We start from the raw sequence: 21859 nt of genomic DNA on the forward strand, positions 1-21859 counted from the left end.
TTGATGTATTTACTCAGCGACCAGCACGGATCAGCTCTAGACATGACGCTTCGGATATCGTCCTCTTTTGGTTTCGCTTTCACAATGAAACACATGGCGGCGGCAACAACAATACTACAGCGAGAATAAAAGTTACGGCTTCTTTCTTTGCGTGAACATTTGGGCGGCGTTATGCAAATCTTCCCACATCGTGATGTAGACATGTGGGGGCGTGTTAGAATGAGCCGTTTTAGGAGGGCGTGGTTGACTCTTAACTTTTATAAAGAATATCTCTTTGGATTTGAGACTTTAGTCTTTGCAACTTTACAGATCTTCTTTATGCACCAAGAGCTTGTAACATTCCAAAGAGAAAGATGACCCCTTTAAATTGTTTAGAAATGTGAAGCTTGCTAAATATTTCCTATTTTAAGAAACATGAGGATGAGTAGGCGATTTGTGTGTGAATGGTCCCTTTAAAGACGGCTGAATCAGCGCTGAATTTGAGAGAGGGAAATTCAGGTCAGCCGAGGCAACACGTCTCCTGTCGTTCCCTTGTAAGACTTCCAGAGAGTCCATTAAGTCTGTCTAATATAAGGGACTGTCAGCGAGCTGCAACATTATATCAATGTTACGGCGGTGCCGTCCCTCGTGCTTCTGTCACGCTCCTTTTAGAGAGGGGAGAGCCGGCGTTGAGAGAGACAGTCAGAGATAAAAGAACTGAGGGAACAGAACACCATCCAGACCAGAAACAGCTCTCAACACCTCCGTAATGATGTTCGACTCGCACACACAGGACTCTTTCTATCTCCGTTTCCTCTGCTGAGGAACCGGGCTGGTTGTCCTGAGCACTTCAGGCTGAGGTAGACTCTGACCTGTTCCTTTCATCCTGCTGTGTGTTTAAACCATTCAGGCATGTCGGAGAAAACGAGGCCGCAAAAAGCTGGAACACGAAACACAGTTCAACACAGACTTTCCCTCAGCTCAAATAAATGGCATGAGAAAAAAAAGCAGGAAAGTGATAAAGAAAAGGTGAGAGAGATTGATTCCTTCCTCTCCTGTCCTTTCCTTCATTACTCACAGGACATTTTATAGCTCAGAGATTGCTCATTCATAGCTCAGGAGATGAGATCAAACAAATGCTTTCAAATGTAAAAGGATACAAAACACAATAGCCAATTTTAATTCCTTTATAATACTATTATGGTACTTTTAAAATAAAATAAAAAATCTCAATTTGCTCTTTATATTTTCACTGAAAGGACAAACAATTGAGATATTAAAGAGATCAAATTTGCAGGCCATCCGTACATCTCGGAGCCAAAAGAAACAAAAACTCTGCATAATTTATCACAAAACAATTATTTTATTTTATTATTACTTATCCTTGCAACTTAGGACCATTTAAAAATCTAATATGCAGTCTACTATTGCTTTTGAAACTCTATAAAGGAGACACGTGAGATTAATCAATAGAAATAAGAAAAAAATCTCAATTTGTTCTCCATTTAATATCATTTCTGTTCAGAAAACACGAATGAGATTGTAAAGATCTATCTATCCTGTGGGTGATCATGCAACAGGCGACTCTAAACCACACAGAACAAACAGCAGCATCCCCCATCGGGTCCATATAGAGAGCAGGAGCCGCGATCACGGCCCCCATGTCTCCATGGCATCCTGTGGAAGCCCAGCTGTCAAGAGTTTTGATGTCTTAATAAATTTCTCCTCTCCAGCTGTCAGCCAAGCGTCAGAGATGGATGAAAGAGTCAGTGACCTCTGACCTGCCCCGGACCTCTTCTTCAGCTCCCCCCGGTGAACCCCCAAAACTCTCACAGAGCCCAGAGTCTCGACTGCAACGGCAGATTCCTTTCAGCACAGCGTCAGCGCAACAATAGCATCGACTGCATCCCACAGATACTTTCACATGCATGCACTGCAACTCCTCAGAAGAAATAAGTAATGCATTACTTTATTTCCACACTATATCTACCAAGGTAACTTTTCAATGAAATACCATGCATTGATTTTGTATTTATTGTATTTAGCAACATATTTCATAAAATAGTCATGTAGACCTACAGAAATCACAAGCTCTCTGGTTAGACATGGCTATATAATGTGCAAAAAGTCTTGTGTTTCACCATTTGTTTAGGTTTTACTTAATTTTTAATTAATTGAAAGACAGTTTTATAATGGTGGGTAAAAACTTTGTCCAATGTGAAACAAAAAAACTATAATTAAACTATAGAATTAAATACAAACAAGTCAAGCAATGTATTTCTATTTTGAAAAAAATATATAGACAGATAGATAGATAAATAGATAGATAGAATTATTTATTTTAATATTTATATTGTACATATAATAATATAACTTCAAATTAAAATAAATAATATATAAAATATATACATAATTTATATTTTATACATAAATGTAACATTTATTATATATGAATGTAAAAGTATATTTTATATTTAAGTAATATTTACAATATTTTGTAAATATCTTTATAATATTTAAGATATTACATTTATTTAATAAATATATATATATAGAAGATAATATAAAACATATACATACACACACGCATTCACGTGTGTGTGCATGTATGTCTGTTCAAATGCTCAAAATGTCATGAAAATATCTCTATGCAAAGTGTAAAAAAAGAACGTCCACAAAGTGTTGCTATTCATAGTTTTCAATTTTCTGAATAATTAATGCAGACTCAAATACCATCAATATTCATGAAGGCTCCACTAATAATCTGTCTGTAACATAATTCCCCTTCAAAAACTCACAGAAAATTCAACACGCTTAAGGAAACCTGAAACAGCCCCAGATGACTGCACTTGAGTCCCGAGCGAGAACGTAACCTTTGATCTGTGACCTCTCAGGGCAAAGGTCAAGGGTGGTGCCGGCTTTCCCTCATCATCGCTATGGAAACCACGCAAAGTATTTGCAGTGCGTCTTTGCGGCACTTCTACAAATAGCAGCACATGTCTAGAAGCCATTAAGTACAAGAGAAGTCCAACTTTCTCTTTTCTCTGTCATCACTTCTGTGTGATGTGTATTTATTATTGTCACAGGCTCTTATTTGGCTTGATCTATGGCAGAATGAAATGTCAGTTTTAAAGATAATTACATTTTTTTCTCCTCTAACAGATCCATTCATCACACTCGCGGCCCTCTGCCATTTTTAGACTCTTGATAACATGCCTCGACTCATTCCATCTTTCTCTCGCGATCTCTCTCTTTCTCTCTCACACACATCCACAGTGAGTCACATCCTATTATGTGGCATGAAGTTGACAAAAATCTGTTAATTACAAAGTCCAGAGCCCAACTAGTATGATTATAATTAAGTTATTTCCATGAGAACGCTCAGCACTCGTGGATTTACTGCCTCTCCTCTTCTCTCTTCTACTCTGTGTTTGTAATCAACATCTCTTGTTCTCATGGGAGGAGAGACCTCAGTCCTCCTTATTACACAATCACAAATGCTGATAAACCAATCAGAAACACTCTTATTACCACCTGATGACAGACTCGTGCTTGAGAGGAGAAAAAATAAGACACAGGGATGGATGGATAGACGGAAGTCACCATTCAGAAAAGAATTAAGAACCCCTTTTGAATTTCAATTTAGTTCCCGAATTTGAATTGAGGCCATTCAAACATAAATTTAAATTAATTAAAAAAAATTTAAAAAGTCATACAAGTATGGAAACTTGTTTCCGCCACTGAATAAAAAATGAAAAAGGTAATTGCGACTTTTTATCTCACAATTCTGACTTTTTTCTAGCAATTACGAGTTTACATCTAGCAGTTCAGACTTTATAACATGCAATTGCGATTTATAAAGTTAGAATTGTGAGATATAAACTCGCAATTGTAAGAAAACATCAGAATTGTGAGCTGACTTCTTTTTTTCCCTCAGAACTTGACTTTATAACTTGCAGGTGTAAGTTTGTTTTTTGCAATTGCAAGAAAAATGTCAGAAGTTAAAGATACAAATTCGCAATTTTGTCATTATTCGCAATTCACAATTTTGTCAATATTGGCATATTTATTTTTGTAAATTAAGTGTAGCCAAATAATGACATTAGGGATGGTCATATTGACCGTTTAACCGTTAACCGAAAGTACAAATTTTGACCGATTAATACTATCACTTTAAACGGTTTAAAAGGTATTTTTTTAAGTATTTTTTTCCAACTTTTTTTCCAATTTGTTTTTTTAAGTTTGCTGCATGGTGAAAAAAAAGTATGCTATACATATTTGTACACCCATGGAGAAAAATCAGTCCAGGGCAAGAGTTTAAAAGTAGCCCAATTCCGTGGAAAAAACGCAGACTTTGCAATCACGGGTCGAGAGTACAGAGAGATGACTGACAGACCATGCTGAAGGACTTGCTGCTCAACAGATCCTGAGCTCATTAACAAATATCTTATGCTGTAAGATGTGCTCCCTTTACACAGAGTGCGTGTGATCGTGAAAAATCGAAAGTGAAACGTGAGCGCTCATACAAAAGCGATTTCAGTACCCCGCATATTCATAGCGGCTCCCTGATGCGCGAAAATTATATGCAACATTAGAATGTTTGCGGGAGCGGGCGGTAATGGTCAGAAATTTAGCGGGAGAGGCATTACGAAACAGTCCCGCGCAGAGCTCTACTCCAGACTATTCGCACAGCATGTCGACATGTTACTTTTTTTTTTTTTATAAAAACTAGACACGTTGTGCACTGAGGTAGGCCTGCTATTTGTTTTTATGTCTGACAAAAAAAAGACTGCCGGTTCTTTAAAGGGCATAGAAGGATTCAGTGTGTTTTCGTTTTGTCAACTTAATTTGTTAATTATTTAAGTGAAAAACATTTAGTGTTGGCCTATTTATTTTATTCTTTTTATATATATTATTTTATTCTGTGTTTATTCTATGTTTCTCTGTTCTCAGAAGCGCTGCAGGTGTGTGATAATTTGACGATGTTAAAATAACACATTGCACATTAAAATAAACCCGTGAAGTTTTTTTTTTTTTAATGGGTCACACACTCATCCATTCTATTTTTATTTAATACTAATTTATAATCTTATCAGTTAACGGTTAATATTCGGATAACGAGCAGCGGTTGTCGGTCGGGAAAATTAACCGAAATGAGCATCCCTAAATTACATTTATTAACTTTTCATAACTGTATCCTTAATGGATGAATTTTAAATACATCTGTGTGCAGAGTTGTGTTGTGAATTCCAAACATTTCATTTAGTATATCAAAAAAAAACAAAAAAAACAGTGAAATTTCATAACCCTAAATGGATAGTGTTGCAATTTTGCAATGCTTGTCCAATTTATACCCCAAATGCAAATTTTACCTAAACTAACTGATAAGGGTGACAAGAAATAATACATTGTGAATATCTATGCTTTGGTCTCTGAGAGTTAAAAAGACTTGAAGGTTAAAAACAGAGACAGTGACAACTTCCTGTGGGTGTGACCAATTTGATTTCAAATTCCAACTCATGAAATGGAGACAAATGTGGCTAAAATGTGGCTAAGATCACTTGTGCTAGTTTGAGTGTAACATCAGAAGTGTCTTACCCTGACATTGCTCATTCCTTTCCTCGTATCCAGGATTGCACAGGCAATTCCCAATGGGCACCAGCCACTCTCCATCTGCGCCGCAGTACATTTTGGGAACCTCCTGCTCCTCCGAATGATTCACGCAGGAGCCTCGCACCTCCACCAGTGATGATGTGTCCGCTCCGGTAACTGTGTCAGGAAACTGCGCTAGGTTCCTAACAGCTAACGGACACTTCTTGTAAAACACATGAACGGAAACCAGAGCGATGCAGGCTCCTACGTCCTGGAAGGCCAGATAAAACCCTGTGTGGCTCAGAACACCGACGTCCCGAACCTCAGTGTTCAGCTTCATGATCCGATCACCAATATCCACCTGCGTGAAGCTCTCGTCCGCCGCCACCGTGTCGATCTTGGCAAACCGGCTCTCGTGAGCGTAGCGCTCGTTATCGGAGTCGGACTCAAGGTAGTAGAGGTTGAACGTCTCTTTGCAGGTGCCAATGACGCCGGGCAGGCTGTTACAGTCACGCAGGGTGAATTTAATCTCGATGTAGATGCGCTGGGCCGGGCCGCGCCGGATCCAGTGAGTCCTGAGCCAGTTGTTCTGATTGGGCTCCATCACGTTACACACCTGGTATGTTCTGATGGGGATGTTCTTCTCATCCATGATGCTCACCTCTTCCCACTGCATGAGATAGCACAAACACAATGTCAGAAATGAGGAAAATCAAGACCTTCTCAATGTCAAATTTAAATTTTAAAAAATGCTAAATAGAAAAAAAACACATTAAAAAACATTCTGACTAAAATGTACATTATGTGGTAAACTTCACAAGTATATTCTGTTAAAATGTTTATCTGGCTATTAATCTTGCTTTTTGAAAACCATGTTACCTAAACATAAGTGAGATTTTTTTCACCTAAACTGCCCTATAAATTTGCATTTCTCTTTCCTAACTATCTATCAATTATTTTTTAAACATGTCTTGTAATTTGTGATAATTGTGTATTCATTGATATGTCTGTGTACGATTCACGAACAACTCTTTTAAACTGGTTCTTTTTAGTGAATCAGAAACTTCACAGCAGTTAACGAACAACTGACTTGAATGATGGGCCGTTTTTTTTTATCAATTCACTCACAAAGTCACAACTTTATATTTGTTTATTTATTATTGTTAAATAGCATATATAAAATGTGCCAAATGATCATGACAATAATTTAATTTCACCTGTGAGTTTTTTTTAACATACCTTTGACTCTAAGCATTGTAGGCTATGGCATCATATGTCCTATAATAGATAAAAAAAATTTGCAAGCATAGTATTGAAAATTTTTGTTTTAAAATGAGTACTTTCGTGTTTATTTGTTTAATTATCCATACATCAAAGAAGTACAGTATTAGTCAATCAGTTATGACAGAACTCCCAATGAAAATGTAAATAATCAGTATCGGCTGATTCAGATGACATGAAAACAGTAATCGGCTGGAAAAATCTTCAACAGAGCATCTCTATTAAAAACTGATGACAGCATAAAGCATGAGGCTCATCAGACCCCCACCCAAAAAAAACCCCCGAAAACAACCGATCATTTAACTAAACAAACATGAGGTCATCCAGAGTGAAAACAGAACTGAACCTTGGGAATCTGTAGAGTAAATGTAGATCTAAAACATAACATCTGTTTCCCTCTTACAGGCTTGAGAATAAGTTTGCCTGAACCTCAGAAAATTACCATTACTCTTCTTCTACTAGCCTCAGATACAATAACAACTCTAGACAGTCATTAATGTTTCACAGCCTACAACACTTCTCAGCGTCTGCTGAACCAGCATTACAGCGTCTGATTGGACTCAATGAGTTTTCATCATCTAATCAGCACTAATGACTTGTATTAAAGCAAATGATCACCATATAAACACATGCAAATTTAAATGATGATACCCAAGAGTCTAAATGGGAAATATCACATATTAACTTACACTAAAAGTCAAAAGTTTGGAATAATTAAGATTTTTTAATGTTTTTGAAATAAGTCTCTTATGCTCACCAAAGCTGCATTTATTTGAGCAAAAATACAGTAAAACAGCATCATTACTCCAGTCTTCAGTGTCACATGATTCTTCAGAAATCATTCTAATATGATTCCGTTCTTTTAAATTGTAATAATATCTCACAATATTACACTTTTACTGTATTTTCGATCAAATAAATGCATCTTTGGTGAGCATGAGACTCAAAAACTTAAAAAAAAATCTTAATTATTCCATACTTCTGACTGATAGTACATGTGCATTAACAATTTGCCCTTTGACCTTTAACTACATGTACATTTATTCATGAAGCAGACGCTTCTTTCCAAACTGATTACAAATGAGCACATATCAGTTAACAGGCACAGACTGATCTACAAATTAACAAGTTATTGATTGGCAATTTTTAGAAAGCAAAAAAAATCTATTGAAAAATTATTGTGTGTTATATCAGGGAGCCACGGTCCCATTAAGATCATCCTGACGGCCTTGAATAATCTCCAGGAATGATTCACCGTGCGCTAAAATTAATTGAGCATTTGTGAGATAATAAGACTGACAGCGATCTGGTGTCCGTCAGAGAGTGTGATCGTCTCCGTTCGGCTCGTCCCTTCATCTGTGTAACTATGGAGGCCCAGAGGAGCAGCGCAGAGATAAGAACCTGGAGCGGCCGATAGCGGGACGAGAGGAGAAAGGAGCTAATTGGCCGTATTAAAGTCTGAATACCCACCCACCGTCCGTGCCAAAGGCCTGTCCATCACGGAGAAGATCACAGAGGGAGAGAAACTCAGGAGCTCAATGAGGCTTGGATGGATGCGAAAGGAAGCCGAGCTGCTCCGGAATGAAAGGGAATTCTGTGTGTTTTATTGAATCGCTGATGTGGTAATTTAGATGCATCTGATCTGAAGATGTTAAACGGCTAATTGGTGATGAGGGGCTCCAAACTGTGCAGAAGCATACATTATCGGACAGAACCCACTGACCCCCTCGATCTAAAATCTCACACACACACACACACACACACACACTCAAACAGATCTTTTCTCTGCCTCCGGGTTGCCAAGTCTCTCCCCCCTACCTCTTTTGAGAGAAAAGGGATAGAGTTTCCTAACAAAGGGCATTTCTGTCTCCCTCAACTATTTAGGAAATTTGACGCCCGTCGCTGTAACCTAGCTTTCCAAATTTACATCCCAGAGAAGTGGAGAGGGCAGGCTGATCTCACTTATATTCGCAGGTATTCATACGTGACATGAACATTTTTGGATGCTGAAACAAACAATATCAACACGCTGACAGCATCTAAAATATAAATGCTTTTATATATAAGATGTAAACAACCTTGAGGCTCTCTTAAGACTGGAACAAAAATTGTGAGGGTACACTGAGGAAAATAAAGATTCTGAATGTTTTTTTGTTTTTTTTTTAATGGTGATGCTATAGAAGAACCATTTTGGGTTCCTGCCAACGGATGAAAAATAAAAAAGGTAATTGCAAGTTTTTATCTTACAATTCTGACTTCTTTCCTCACAATTCCAACTTTTCCTTTCAGAATTGCAAGTTCATATCTTTCAATTCTGAGATTAATCTCAAAATTATGACATTTATCTTCTGAAATCTTAGAAATGTGAGGGGAAAAGTCTGAATTGTGAACTATAAACTCAGAATTGAGAAGAAAAAGTCAGAATTGCAAGATAAAAAGTCACAATTACCATTTTTTATTTTTATCCTGTGGCAGAAACTCCATGCCTTTTATTTAATACTTCTTCAAAAAAAAAAGTGTGAAGAACGTTTTAAAAATCAGAACAAGAACTTTTGTGCAATGACAATGTTCCATGAATGTTTAAGTTTCTTTGTGGAACCTTTGATGCCAATAAAGAACCAAAGTTTAATACTTAAAGACAATTCCATGGCACTTCTCAGTATATAACAGTCTAAAAAGACAATATTAATGATAAAATTATTTATAAATGAACTCCAGATGGGTCTAAGAAAAATAAAGTCACCTGCACTCTTTGTATGGCTGAATTTAATTATCATCAAAGCAAAACAGAATGAAACTGTTACAATGTAGAATTTGTTACATTTATATCTGTGTTAAATGAATGTGATGGTGTTAAACATCTTTAAATCCTCTCATTTATTAGAAATAAAATGCAATTAACCTACGTATGTAATATTATATCGACCTCAGTTGATTTGTAAACGTTTGTACATCCTTTAAGGCTTTAGGTTTTAGATGCTTTTAGATGTGGCATCTATCTAAAAGTATGAAATGGTGCTCAAACTATACGTATGAATACTAATGAGGTGAAGTTGGAGAAAGAGGGACTCACCCCTCCTTCCGTCGGGCTCGCGACCCATGCCAGATCTCCCTGCACTGATCTGGAATCCAGCAGCGTGACTGAAAGAGAAAAACACAGAAGACTTGAGAATGAGATCACCAAAGCCTGTGCATCTTACCCATAGTGATAAAACTGATGCTAGGATGAAGCTGGAAGGCATACATCTCAGATAAATAATGACAACAGCTGCAAACGTGGCTGAAAAGTGACAGACAAGTGCACAGAGGTTTGACCAAGCACTGAACTTAGTAGAAAATTATGGCTAATAATTATTACAAATAATAATTTGCAAAGTAATTCATCAAAACGTAAAGAAAAGTGTGTTGCTTTCTTAAAAGTTAGGCAAACACTGCTTTTACAGTAACGACTTAAAAAAGCCCTCCAGTCTGCACAAGAAAACCATCATCTTCAAGTTAATTATAAAGCCTTTACAGTTAATTATAAAGCCTTATAGAGCCATTATTATGATGTTTGACATTATATGTAGGCTATTGTTTATATCTGCAGATAACAAATTATTACTAGCCTGTTACCATTCTTGTGCTAAAAAAAAACCCAATCACTTTAAAGTTAATACTAAAGATATAAGACATTATAAATATTAAATAGAGGAAGGATAAATAAAATAATGAATAATTATATATCTAAAATGTAAAATGTGAAGAATACATATGTGGCATATGTATAAATAGTATGTAGTTTTTACTGCCCTGCTGTGTGCATACATAAATAAATAGTGTGTAAGTTACTTTATTTATATTTCCAGATATCAGTTGCAACAAAAACATCTTATGTTACAAAAAAAGCCTTAGTGATAATGTAGTAAAAATGATAAATAGGCTTCTTTCTTTAAGAGGTTTGCGGGAACTGGCCGCTTTGCATTTGCGCGAGTTTCACTCTGCGTCCTAAACTTTTCCTCTTTATTGAAACCCCTCTCACCTTCATTCTCCGGATGATTCCTTGGAGCGGACAGACCTGCACAAATCCCCAGGAAAAGCGAGGTGAGCGCGTAAATAATCCCGGCCATGAGCGCCATTCGTCCCGTAACCGTCTCTTCGTTATTCCCGTTTATTCCTCGTGCCGCTCCGCGCGACTGATCTAGACGCGCACGAGACGCGCACAGCACACCGCGAGCTCTGCTGGAGGGGGCGTGGCATTCTCTAGTGACGTAGCTGCCAATCAAAAAGAGATACGTGGTCGCTTATTTAAATTATATATTGATTAAAATTGTCATTCATTAGTAGTAGAAGTAGTATTTTTTATGTCTGAAGGTATTAAAAAAGGAGTTTAAATAACAGTGTTGGACGTAAACTGCAATTATTATTATTTAAAAAAAAAAATGTAATTATATATAAATATAATTATAAAGATAAAATTAATATATATAATATATTATATTTTCTATTTAATCATAATGATAAATATAATAAGCATCATTTTAATATTCATTTTAAACCTTTTAATTGTTGTTTAAATATATTTATTATTATTATTATTAATAATAGTAGTAGTATTAGTGGTAGTAGTTAGATCATGTTGAGGCCGCTGAGTTATGAAGTTATCCTGTATCTCCATCTAGCGTCCATTTCACGACACAACTGGCAAAATTAACAGCATAGTGTCTTTTTTTTTTTTTTTATTAACAAGATCAAAATACATGTATATGACAAACACTATACATGATATAAACAATAAACATTATACATGAAATAAACAATTTAACAGCATAGTGTCTTTCCCAAGAGCGCCAAATAAACCGAGACGCGTGCTGTCGCTTCATTTCTTTCATCCAGTCTCGAGTGGGTCACGTGCCACATCAAGACACAAAGATGAAACCCAATGTGTCGATATTCAGCTGTTTGTGAGGTAAAAAGACACATTCTCAGGGCATCTGTTTGGACTTAATATAGTATCCCGCGGCGTTTTATTATTCACCTCATTTTTCATCTCACTATGAAGTAAAATGTTCTTATTGATTGAATTCCACCTAACACCTGGTTCCTCTCATGCACCCGGATGCTTCTGCCCTCACACAGTCTCTCTCTGCCTCTGTTCCTCAGGGTAATATGCTGGGGGAGATGTTTCAGCTGACTGAATCCAATAGTGTCCATGAGTGGAGTCCTGACCTCCATTGAGAGGGTCAGCCTGCAGCGGGTCTGTGGGCAGAGAGAGGCCCCGGGGAGCCTGTGAGTGTGTGGATGAGCACCAGCTGTACCTTCACCACAGACTCAGTGTGTGTGTTCAGGTTTGATTGACAGACTCGTCCTGGATGAAATACATTTAACAGCACCAGACTGACAGTTCAACAGCACATTGAGCAGTGAATATATATATTAAGTGGTCTGCTAGACCAGTGTTTCTCAACCAGGGGTCCGTGGACCCCTAGTGGTCCTTGACATAAGGCCAGGGGGTCCGTATAAAGTATGAATTTTTGTATAAATGTTGTATATTTTGACATGACATGTTCCCATGAAAGAAAAATCCAATATAGCTGATGATATGGCCAAATACTGGACAAGTCAGCTAACTTGAATTATACTTGACTGCATTTGGTCCTCACAAAGACACAAATGATATGAGTCAAGTTTGTTCTGGGGGTCCTTGAGGATGGTTCTGAATTGGACTGGGGTCCGGTACGCCAAAAGGTTGAGATTCACTGTGCTAGACATTTGTTCTTCTCAACACTGTAAAAAATTATTTTCAAAGTTTCAAAGATTATTGGAGTATGTTTTACAAGAAAATGTCTGTTTCTCTACGTATTCAATTCAATGTGTTACTTGCGGTTTGTTTGTAATCGTTTGTGAAATTTACTAGCAATTTCTGAGTGAAAATTGTTTCTACACCATTTTTAGTGAATATCACACAAGATGGACAACGTGAAGCATTTTGAAGTGTGAACAGTGTTTGTAGGTAATTTTAATTGTAATGTATTATTTTAAATAACATTGGTTTAATAACATATTTTTATTTTATTAAACGTGAATATAATTTTATATTTTATAATTATATTTATAGTAATATTTACAATTTGTAATAATACTGGTATTAAAATTAATTATTATTAAAAGAAATGAATTCTTATTTTTTAATTTTATTATTATTATTATTATTATTATTATTTTGTGAAACAGTTCCACCAAGTGAATATATTTTATATATTCACTTATGTATTGATATCATCTAAATCTGTGATAGCATTTAATATTCATGCCACATGCAGCAAGGTATAAAACAATGGAAGGATATCATCGTAGAAATAGACATATGGCTACTCCATATGTTTGAATAACAGGTGTTTGAAAGAGATAATACCTAAACCAGAAATGATGCTCAATAAATGTATCTTTATTTGCTCCAGCAGTAAGCAGACATGCTATCATTAGTTAACAATAACTGTCATCTATCAAGCATGCAATATCAAAATGTATGCTTTTTACAGATGATGATTTGACCATTTTAAAGTTGCATTTAAAAACAAACAAAAAATCCTCAGCTAAATAAAACTATATCTGTGTTAGGAAAGCAGCTGTCAAGCATTACTCTTCTTAGAGGCTATCACATTCAGCTTTGTTTTTCTCACACTGATAATATGGCAAACCAGGTGCAATATTCTTCAATCTCTTTACCACCTCCACCTTTTTATCGTGTTTCCAAATGTTTTCGAATGCAAAGGCTTTAATTCCCACATATTTTTGTAACTGTACAAGACTGTCTTCAATGCTGTATTCCCCATTTTCTGCTAGGCATGTTTTCAAACAGGGTGAGTTTACAGTGAAAAATCCCACACACTTATCTTTAACCTGCAAGATCTTATCCAAATCTTTTTTAGGCGAAACTCTGAATGTTCCACTTCATTTGACTTTGCAGCAATGAGGTGATCGCTCTGGTAAACCTCATTGAGCTGCAGTTTTTCTTTCACTTTAGTTAGTAACTCCTTGCTTGGATAGTCAGAACCTTTAAGACATTGGTCCTTCTCGACTCTGAATGCGACAGCGTATTGTCCCATGTTACCCAACCTGGAAATTACAAAGCAGTGGGAATTTAATATTTTGTAAGAGTTTATTTCTCAAATTTTAAAACAAATATTAAAAGAAAAATATGTATTATATATATATAATAAAATAAAATGATAAAATAGTTTAATGTTAAAATTATTGCATGATAGTATAATTATAAAGGACAAAAAAATTAATAAAGGACAAAAAATAGAACTCATAAAAATCTGTTGTACTGTTTTTCTTAATATACTTTTTAATTTCTTATTATGTTTTATACTTTTTTATATATTTCTTATATTTGTTAATTCATTTCATGATTTTGAATGTGTATGTGCAGTTTTTTTTTGTTTTTTGTAAATTCTACTTATATGTTCAATCAAAGCAACATACCGATTCCCAAGTTGTTTACAATACTCATGAGAGTTTTTGGGTTCACAGTCTCACCGACTGCACAAGTGCAAAAATGAAGCAGGCAGATCAGGAGAATCCTCTTTGGTACAGCGAAAACCTGAAGCAAACACACACAAATACAAACTTTCATAATAAAAAAAATATATGTCATTGAGCTTCTTTGTGAGTGTTGTTGGACTTCCTGTAAACGTCCACACTTTCTGTCCAATGATGAATCAGAAAGAGCAGCAGGAATTCATTCAGAAACACAATCAACTTCTAAAGAGACAAAACATGCGCACCCACACTATTAATAACACTGACAATTCTTTAAAAAAAACAATTTTTTCTTAGTGTAAAGAACATTTTAATAACCTAAAGAACCTTTTTTCACTATAAAAAGCCTTTTGTGGAATAGAAAGTTCTACATGGAATCATCAATGACAATAAAGAACCTTTATGATTAGGAGTAAATGACTACCTCTAACAAACTGAATGAAAAACATATGAACATTACTGACCATTGATGCTGAAGGTTCAAGGATGATGTGCGAGTCTTCTTCAGAGGCAAGAGTGAAGATGCTAGTGATGGAGAGGTTATTTATTAACCCAGACCCTTGACTGGCCCTCTTCATCAGCATCATTATAAGATCAATGGAAGCTTCCAAAAGCTACATGATCACTCTCTCTCTTTTAATGAGGTCTTTGGCAGGATTTAAGCATCTCCTTATGTGTAATCCACCCAAATGTCAAATGGCCAAAAACACAAACACAAACATACTTTTGAGGGCACATCAGCTAAATTTGCTACCTTCATACTAAAGAATGTCTTCACTTACTTTGTAAACTACAAAATTGTATCATTAATTGAATGTGTCATATGTGTCGAATGTGACCTGCTGTTGTCTTCAGTTTGAACAACAAACAATTACATGATGCCTGTCTGAGGCATACAACATGTTTCATTTGTTGTTCTTTTGTGAATGTGCATGCATATTATAATACATTATATTCATTCTAATCTCAGAGCCAAAGATACAAAAGCTCATCTGACACAGAAATATGTTCTACTGACACTATCTGCTGAAATAAACAGAAATAATAGGTTGTCTGTCATTTCTTATCACTTCTTCACTGTCATTCTAAGTGTTCATTATTGTTATTTTTAATTATAAAATATTTGTGTATCTTTCATTTTCTAAAATTCCAAACTTTCCACAAAAATTGTTGGAACTTCTGGGAAAAAAATGTATAATTTTTTTTTTTAATTAAATAACAATAATAATTATTATTATTATAAAATAAAATATTTTTTATATTTATTGCCAATAATTGTTTTAAAGAGTGTATTTTTGTTAATGTTGTTGTTGTCTCGAGGAAACCAGTGATTTCAAACTGTCTAAAAATGTAAAGACCCAGAGGCCTGTGGTCAATGTCAATATTTACTATGATGAAAACTGTACTTGTGCCAATTTTTAAACTCAGTAATACATATTTGCATGTTATACAAGCAAACATTATATATGTTAGCCTACATTTATCAGGGCATAAAGATGCTTTTGAGAAACACAGCCCTGACATTTCCTGCAGGGTGGTCAGAAAACTGAATATGTAAATAAGGACGCTGATGTCAGATGCTTTCATTTACTTACATTCCTTAGCAGTCGTGTAAACAGCTCCACTAGACAGAACATCAACATTTCGATTTATGAGGTTAGGCTATTTTTAGTAGCTAGTAGTGCCTGTGTCGAAATGCAGTCACTCCACCTGTTTAAAACTCCACTGATCATCATGCGATGCAGTAAGCCCTCATTTTCTATGTCAAACAGAGGTGGGATCTAACAGTCATCCCTCAGAAGTCACGCCCACGGATCGAGCCAGTGCAAAATTGGCTCTGGCTTTCGCGAGACTAATAGGAGTAGTATATTATCCCAAATATAGCTTAGCTGACTTCATGATCAACTCTTTAATAAAAGATTTATACATGAAACAAAATGCATGACGAAGAATAATTAACAATTGAATAATGTACACACAGTATCCAAATAATGTAGAAATAACAGTCCAGTAGGGGGTCGACAATTGACCAACAATATGAGAGAAAACAACTCATTGAGTAGTTTAAAGGGGTCGTGATATGATAAATCAAATTTGCTTTGATCTGCTGGCATATAAGAGGTCTCTGTACCATTAAAACATCCTGCAAGTTTCATAGCTTAAAACCTCCTCCTCGTTATAAACGAAGCATTTATTTAATCAAGCTCCAAAAATGGCTCGTTTGGATCTGAGGTGCAAGATGACATCACGGGGGCACAAATATTTGCATAAACAGTGCCTCCAGAGCATAGGCTGAACATAGGCCCTGCCCACTTGCTTCACTCGCTAAACGGCTGACCTGGGCTGCATTCCACTCATAGACTGTATAAAAACATTCCACTCCACTTTTAGACATGCACTCGCGAACTTCCCTAAGCACTTCCCCTCGTGGGAATCCCTGCTGCCATTTTGAAGTGCGTTCCACTTTGTGAAGTGAATGAGGGAAGTTTATATGGACAGACCCTCGACTTTGACCGAGGGAGCGAGTCTGCTTCATATGCACACTTCAGGCCGCTCTATAGACCACAAAGCAACATGATTATGACGTCATTGCAGATCGCATTTAATTTATCCCCACCCCAAACACCTCTATAATAATAATAATTAGCGAAATTACTGACAATGTGTCTAAAATGTAATTATTCACATCTTATCTTAATTTTTACTGTAGGTAAAAACTTTTTTGTAACCAATTTTTGTCTTTCTAAACACCAATGATGATTCTGAAAAAACACACAGTGTTTGTTATAGTAACACGTGCAACTTTCATGCGCATCTGACTAACAGTAGACTAGCCTACTTTCTATCTGCCCCCCCACCCCACCCCCACCCCTAGTTTTGACGTCCATCAGGGGGGATCAAGCCTTCTTTAGGGGGATCAAGCCTTCTTTAGGGGGGTCAGACCCCCCCAAACCCCACCGTAATTTGCACCCTGCCTATATACATATAGAATGCTGCACCAAACAAATTCATAAAACAATAAACCAACTCCATAGCAGATTCTAAAAGTGATCAAGGGCTTGGGACGTTCCAGTTCAGCCCATTCCAAGGGTTCTGCCAGAAGTGGGCACTCATGCAACATAATCAATGACGTACATCCAAGTAAATGAGATGGAGGGAAGTTTGCAAGTGAAGGGCATAAGAAAATGGACTGAAACGCAGCCCTGATCACGCTGAATGCGAGTGTGGCGTGCATCAACAGCAAATAGAAATGACAATCACTGCAGCTATCTTGTCTACACTGGATAGAGTATACAGATGCGCGTTCGCTTTCTGACACAGTCCACACACTTGAGTCTGTCGTCAGTAGGACAAATGGAGTGAAAGAACATGTGCTTTAGCTGGTTGCGTCTTTGTATATAAAAATGATCCCAGTGTAAGAAACAAGTGGATAGTTTAATTTTAATGGCATCCTGGATCGTGTCAGAGGATTGTTGAAAATAATTTTTCCACACTTTAACATTATGAGTAAACCTCAAGGAACATATTAAATATTAAATGAACATAATAAAAATCCATGTCATGACCCCTTTAAGACAACATGAAGCTTATTTGTCACAAGATTTGACAGCAGACAGCAGTACTTACATTGTACTACAAGTATCATTCACAAAATGCAACTAAATGCATTAATGTTAACACAAATTATGAAACCAATACTGATTATTAACTGTTGTAATCCTTTGACAGCTCCAAAGTTGTAACTTCTGTTTTAGGTTTGACTAAGCAAAACTAAACATTTTAGTTTTTTTGGGAATCACTGATCACACATAATGTATTTTAAAACCTCTATTGCATCCTGTTAAAATGTAAAAAGCAACAGTTTATGTTTAGAAAAGTAGATTGTAATTTATCAGTGTTGTATGTCTGGTTTTTCCTCAGTTGTATCTATAAAATTGCCTGTATATAACTTCTGTACTGCACATTTTTGCAGTGCTTTTGTTAAGTCTTTTATCACAATGTTATTTATATAAGTCAAATGTCTTTGTTATCTTTGAAATATTCAACATGCTCCCCATGTGCCTTCCCATGCCCTTATTTGGTTAGTTTCCTGTTCCTCCCCTGATTAGTTAAGTTCATTTGTCCCAGGTGTTTCCCTTGATGTTTCATTGCTCCCAGGTGTGTCTCGTCATCCCCTCCTCCTGTGTGTATAAAAAGTGTTCCCAGTCCCAAGTTCTCTGTCCGCTGTTAAACGTCTTCCTGAGTTTGTCTCCCTTGGTTCCTGAAAATAAAGTCTTGGTAAAGTATTCTCCAGCGTCTCCTTGTTCCTCGTGTGTGTGCACCGTGACAACAGCAGACTGTTTTGTGTTTTTAATCACGTTTGCAGAACACGCACCCCTTACATCTGCCCCATTCACAATAAACCATTATACCTAGGGCCTCCTTATAGCCACCGTTTTTACTTTTTATGAGCCACAGTGTGTTTATATGCATTAATGAATTTTCTTATTGAAAAATAAATCCAAACACAAAGCTTGCCAAGAATAAGTATTTTATTTGTAGTGAGAAGCAAGATTATTTTTTTTAAATGTATGTTAAAAGTTAATCGAATTAAACTGAATTTTAAAACAAAAAGGTTTTGGATGTCTTGGTCTTGGAATTAAGGATGTTAATTCAGTGTCACATAGGAAATAAATTAAAAAGAGCCATCATGTTACTGCATAATTTTTTAGTTCTGATTTTGAGGCAGACATTGCTCATCTATGGGATTGTTTCCTTCTCCTCTACAAGCATAACACTGAGTCTCACTCACACAGCGGAAGAGAGGAACATGAGCCACAATCTGCTTGAATTCAGTCTGAAGATTTTTTTTTTTTTGTGTGTGTGTAGGTCATACCTCCAGAAATTCTTGAAGACAAAAGCTTTAATTCCATCATGTTTCTTCCAATTCTCCAGGGCCTTTATTGTAACAGAGCCGACGAGACGAGAGATGTGCAAATCCATATGCAAGCTTTTTATTAAAAGACGTGGTCCCAAACGGTGACCGTGATTTCACAAAGTACAACATGTTCCTGGATCAACATCCTTGTTGATCCTGGAACAACATTCCTATCAACCAATCAGAATTGAGGGATAACTTTTCAGGAAATATCAGTTTTAGGCTTACAATCAGGGTCAGGTGCTTCTACACCCTTGTTAATCAGCTATCATTTCACACTGTTTTTAGGAATAAATTATGGGTAGGTTCAGGTTTAGGGGTAGGGATTGGGTTTTAAGTCTATATTTTTGGACAGTTATGTTGATCCAGGTTCAACAAAAGATGTTGATCCAGGAACATGTCTTACTTGGCAAAATCATGGCGACCCAAACAAACACAGGCAGGGTCGAAACACCAGCGAACAGGTATGGCACGGGCAAAACACAAGAGCAGTCCAGTAAACAGGCATGGGTCGATCGACGGTGAACAATATTCAACAGGGCAAGGCCAAGAGAGATAATCCAGGTACACAGCAATAATCCAGGCAGGGGCAAACAGAGTCAGAACGGCAAGACGAAAGGGGTAATCCGAAATACACAGGCGAGAATCAGAACACGGTAAAACAGGCGAGAATCAGAACACGGTAAAACAGGCAAGGCAAGACTATGACTAAACTGGGAAAGATAGAGCAGGCTCTGTAAAGTAGCTATCAACTAAACAGTGATAAATGCTAAACAATACTCAACGTTGAATCGTGGTGTGAGACTGATTTATATAGTGTGTGTTATTGGTAGCAGCTGTGTGTGATTGGTTTCAGGTGAGCTTGTGATTAGTGCAATGGAGCATGGGAAATGTAGTCCAGGGTGATGTGTAACAGTCTGTGTGGTGTGAGAGTCACGGAAGTTCATGGACAGGATTCGTGACATTTATGATGCTGTGATTGTCTGTCGCATTCAGACACAGGGAGAATAAAATGTGAAGAAAACAGAGCAGCCGTCTTTTGTTTCATTCAGAAGTTTGGTCATGGGTGAGTTGTCAGCAGGATTCAGCAGCAGAGACTCTGAATGCATGTTGTATCCCTTCTTTTTTCTAGTTCCTGCAGCGATGAGTTCTGCACCTTGGTAAAGTGTGTTTGTTTCATTAGTAATAGCTTTTCTCACGTTCACCGCAACCTCTTGAGTCAGAAAGTTGTTCTGTGCAGGATTGAAGCTCTGTTGACACTGATGTTTTGGCCCGTTGATGGCTACAGCATACTGACAGGGATATCCATCTTGATTGACTCTCTTATAGCTAGAAAACAGTAAACACCATTAAATATGAATTGTTTAAGGTGACAATTTTTTTATGTTTTTATTGATGATTAATTAACCAATGGCTTCTCATCTCTCTGCTTTCTCTTTGCTGATTTAACTTAAACCTTCAATGTAAACCTTCATAGTTACCTTGACATTTTTAATTTTTAATAGATACTGAAGACAGACTTACATCTGCTCAAAGAAGTTTATAATACGTGTGAGAGTATTGCTGTTCACAGTGTTGTTTTCAACACTTTCTGTCCAATCAGGAAGCAGAAAGAGCAGCAGGAGCCCGCTCAGAAACACTGTTAACTTCTAAAATCACAAAACAAACACACACAGAAAAGCTAAATAAATCATGTGCATAGTTCATTCCAACTCATCAAAATTCCTCCAAGCTCCTTGACAAAAAAAAAACAACAACATGACTCTCACCAACACCAATTCTTTTAATAATAATTGCTTGCAAATATTTAGTCTTAAGTCCAGAGATGCTACGTGAGTCTCCACAGAAGGAGGAGTAGGATATGGCGGATATGAGATATGATATGAGTGAGGAGGAAGTGGATGGTATTTATTCTGAGTCTGGACCAGCCCTCTTCTTAAAAGATAGACTTTAAGGTCTTCATCACAGATCCGGGTGATTAAGGACTTGAAGTTGGCCAAAATGTCATTGTTCGTAAAGAAATCAAGTTAAATCTTTTGTTTGTCGAGTGAGTGTAGCACTTTTCTTCTTAAGTTAATCTCAGATAATGTCATTGGCATTTTGTGTTTGTATGGCTCTTAGAAATAATAAATTTTAATGTGTAAGAAAAAACATTATTTGGTTTTAATAAATAACTCTAAAATCGTCTAATAATAAATCTATCTTAAAGGGGACCTATTATGCCCCTTTTTAAAATGTAATCTGAATCTTAGGTGTCCCCAGAATGTAAAGTTTCAGTTCAAAATATCACACACTGAATCATCTAAAGCAGGTTCTTACCTCTCAGTCAGTAAAACAGACAGTATGATTAATCTGCCATTCATACAATTTTTCAGTTGTATGCCTTTGATCATTTTGTTGCATTTCTACATTTTTCTGTTTTAAAACATGTCTAGAGACACTGAACGTTTGGTCTGAAGAGTCTTACACTAAAAGTGTGTAATGATTACATGAATGCTACATTGTAAAAAATGACCGTGAATTTAACGGTAAAAGACTGTAAAAATGCTACAGTAAAACCTG

General features: G+C 36.5%; 1 protein-coding gene across 3 annotated transcripts; it reads right to left on the reverse strand.

The window, feature by feature from the left end:
* Positions 1 to 1484: 1484 nt before the first annotated feature.
* Positions 1485 to 11078, reverse strand: LOC107670095 (ephrin type-A receptor 4-like). 3 transcript variants are annotated; one of them, XM_016462580.1, is made up of 4 exons: positions 10874 to 11078; positions 9926 to 9993; positions 5578 to 6241; positions 1485 to 1912 (listed from the first exon to the last, which is right to left on the reverse strand). In XM_016462580.1, exons 1-4 carry the CDS (start codon positions 10968 to 10970, stop codon positions 1860 to 1862), a joined length of 882 nt encoding a protein of 293 aa, XP_016318066.1. In that variant the 5' UTR covers positions 10971 to 11078; the 3' UTR covers positions 1485 to 1859. The 3 variants fall into 3 exon arrangements, with proteins under 3 accessions (XP_016318066.1, XP_016318065.1, XP_016318064.1); XM_016462579.1 differs by having other exon boundaries at positions 1485 to 1918; XM_016462578.1 differs by having other exon boundaries at positions 1485 to 1921.
* Between the last annotated feature and the right edge of the window lie 10781 nt (positions 11079 to 21859).

Source organism: Sinocyclocheilus anshuiensis, unplaced genomic scaffold (genome assembly GCF_001515605.1).
Source record: "Sinocyclocheilus anshuiensis isolate Anshui unplaced genomic scaffold, SAMN03320099.WGS_v1.1 scaffold48, whole genome shotgun sequence".
In the NCBI taxonomy this organism is placed as follows: Eukaryota; Metazoa; Chordata; class Actinopteri; order Cypriniformes; family Cyprinidae; genus Sinocyclocheilus; species Sinocyclocheilus anshuiensis.

What these genes read in the sequence shown, in the direction of transcription:
- LOC107670095 (XM_016462578.1), bottom strand. Translation starts at nt 10,970, where the DNA reads ATGGCGCTCATGGCCGGGATTATTTACGCGCTCACCTCGCTTTTCCTG. An exon ending in GAATCATCCGGAGAATGAAG is followed by an intron (nt 9,994 to 10,873) that starts GTGAGAGGGGTT and finishes TTTCTCTTTCAG; the next exon opens with TCACGCTGCTGGATTCCAGA. An exon ending in AAGGAATGAGCAATGTCAGG is followed by an intron (nt 1,922 to 5,577) that starts GTAAGACACTTC and finishes ATTTCTTCTGAG; the next exon opens with GAGTTGCAGTGCATGCATGT.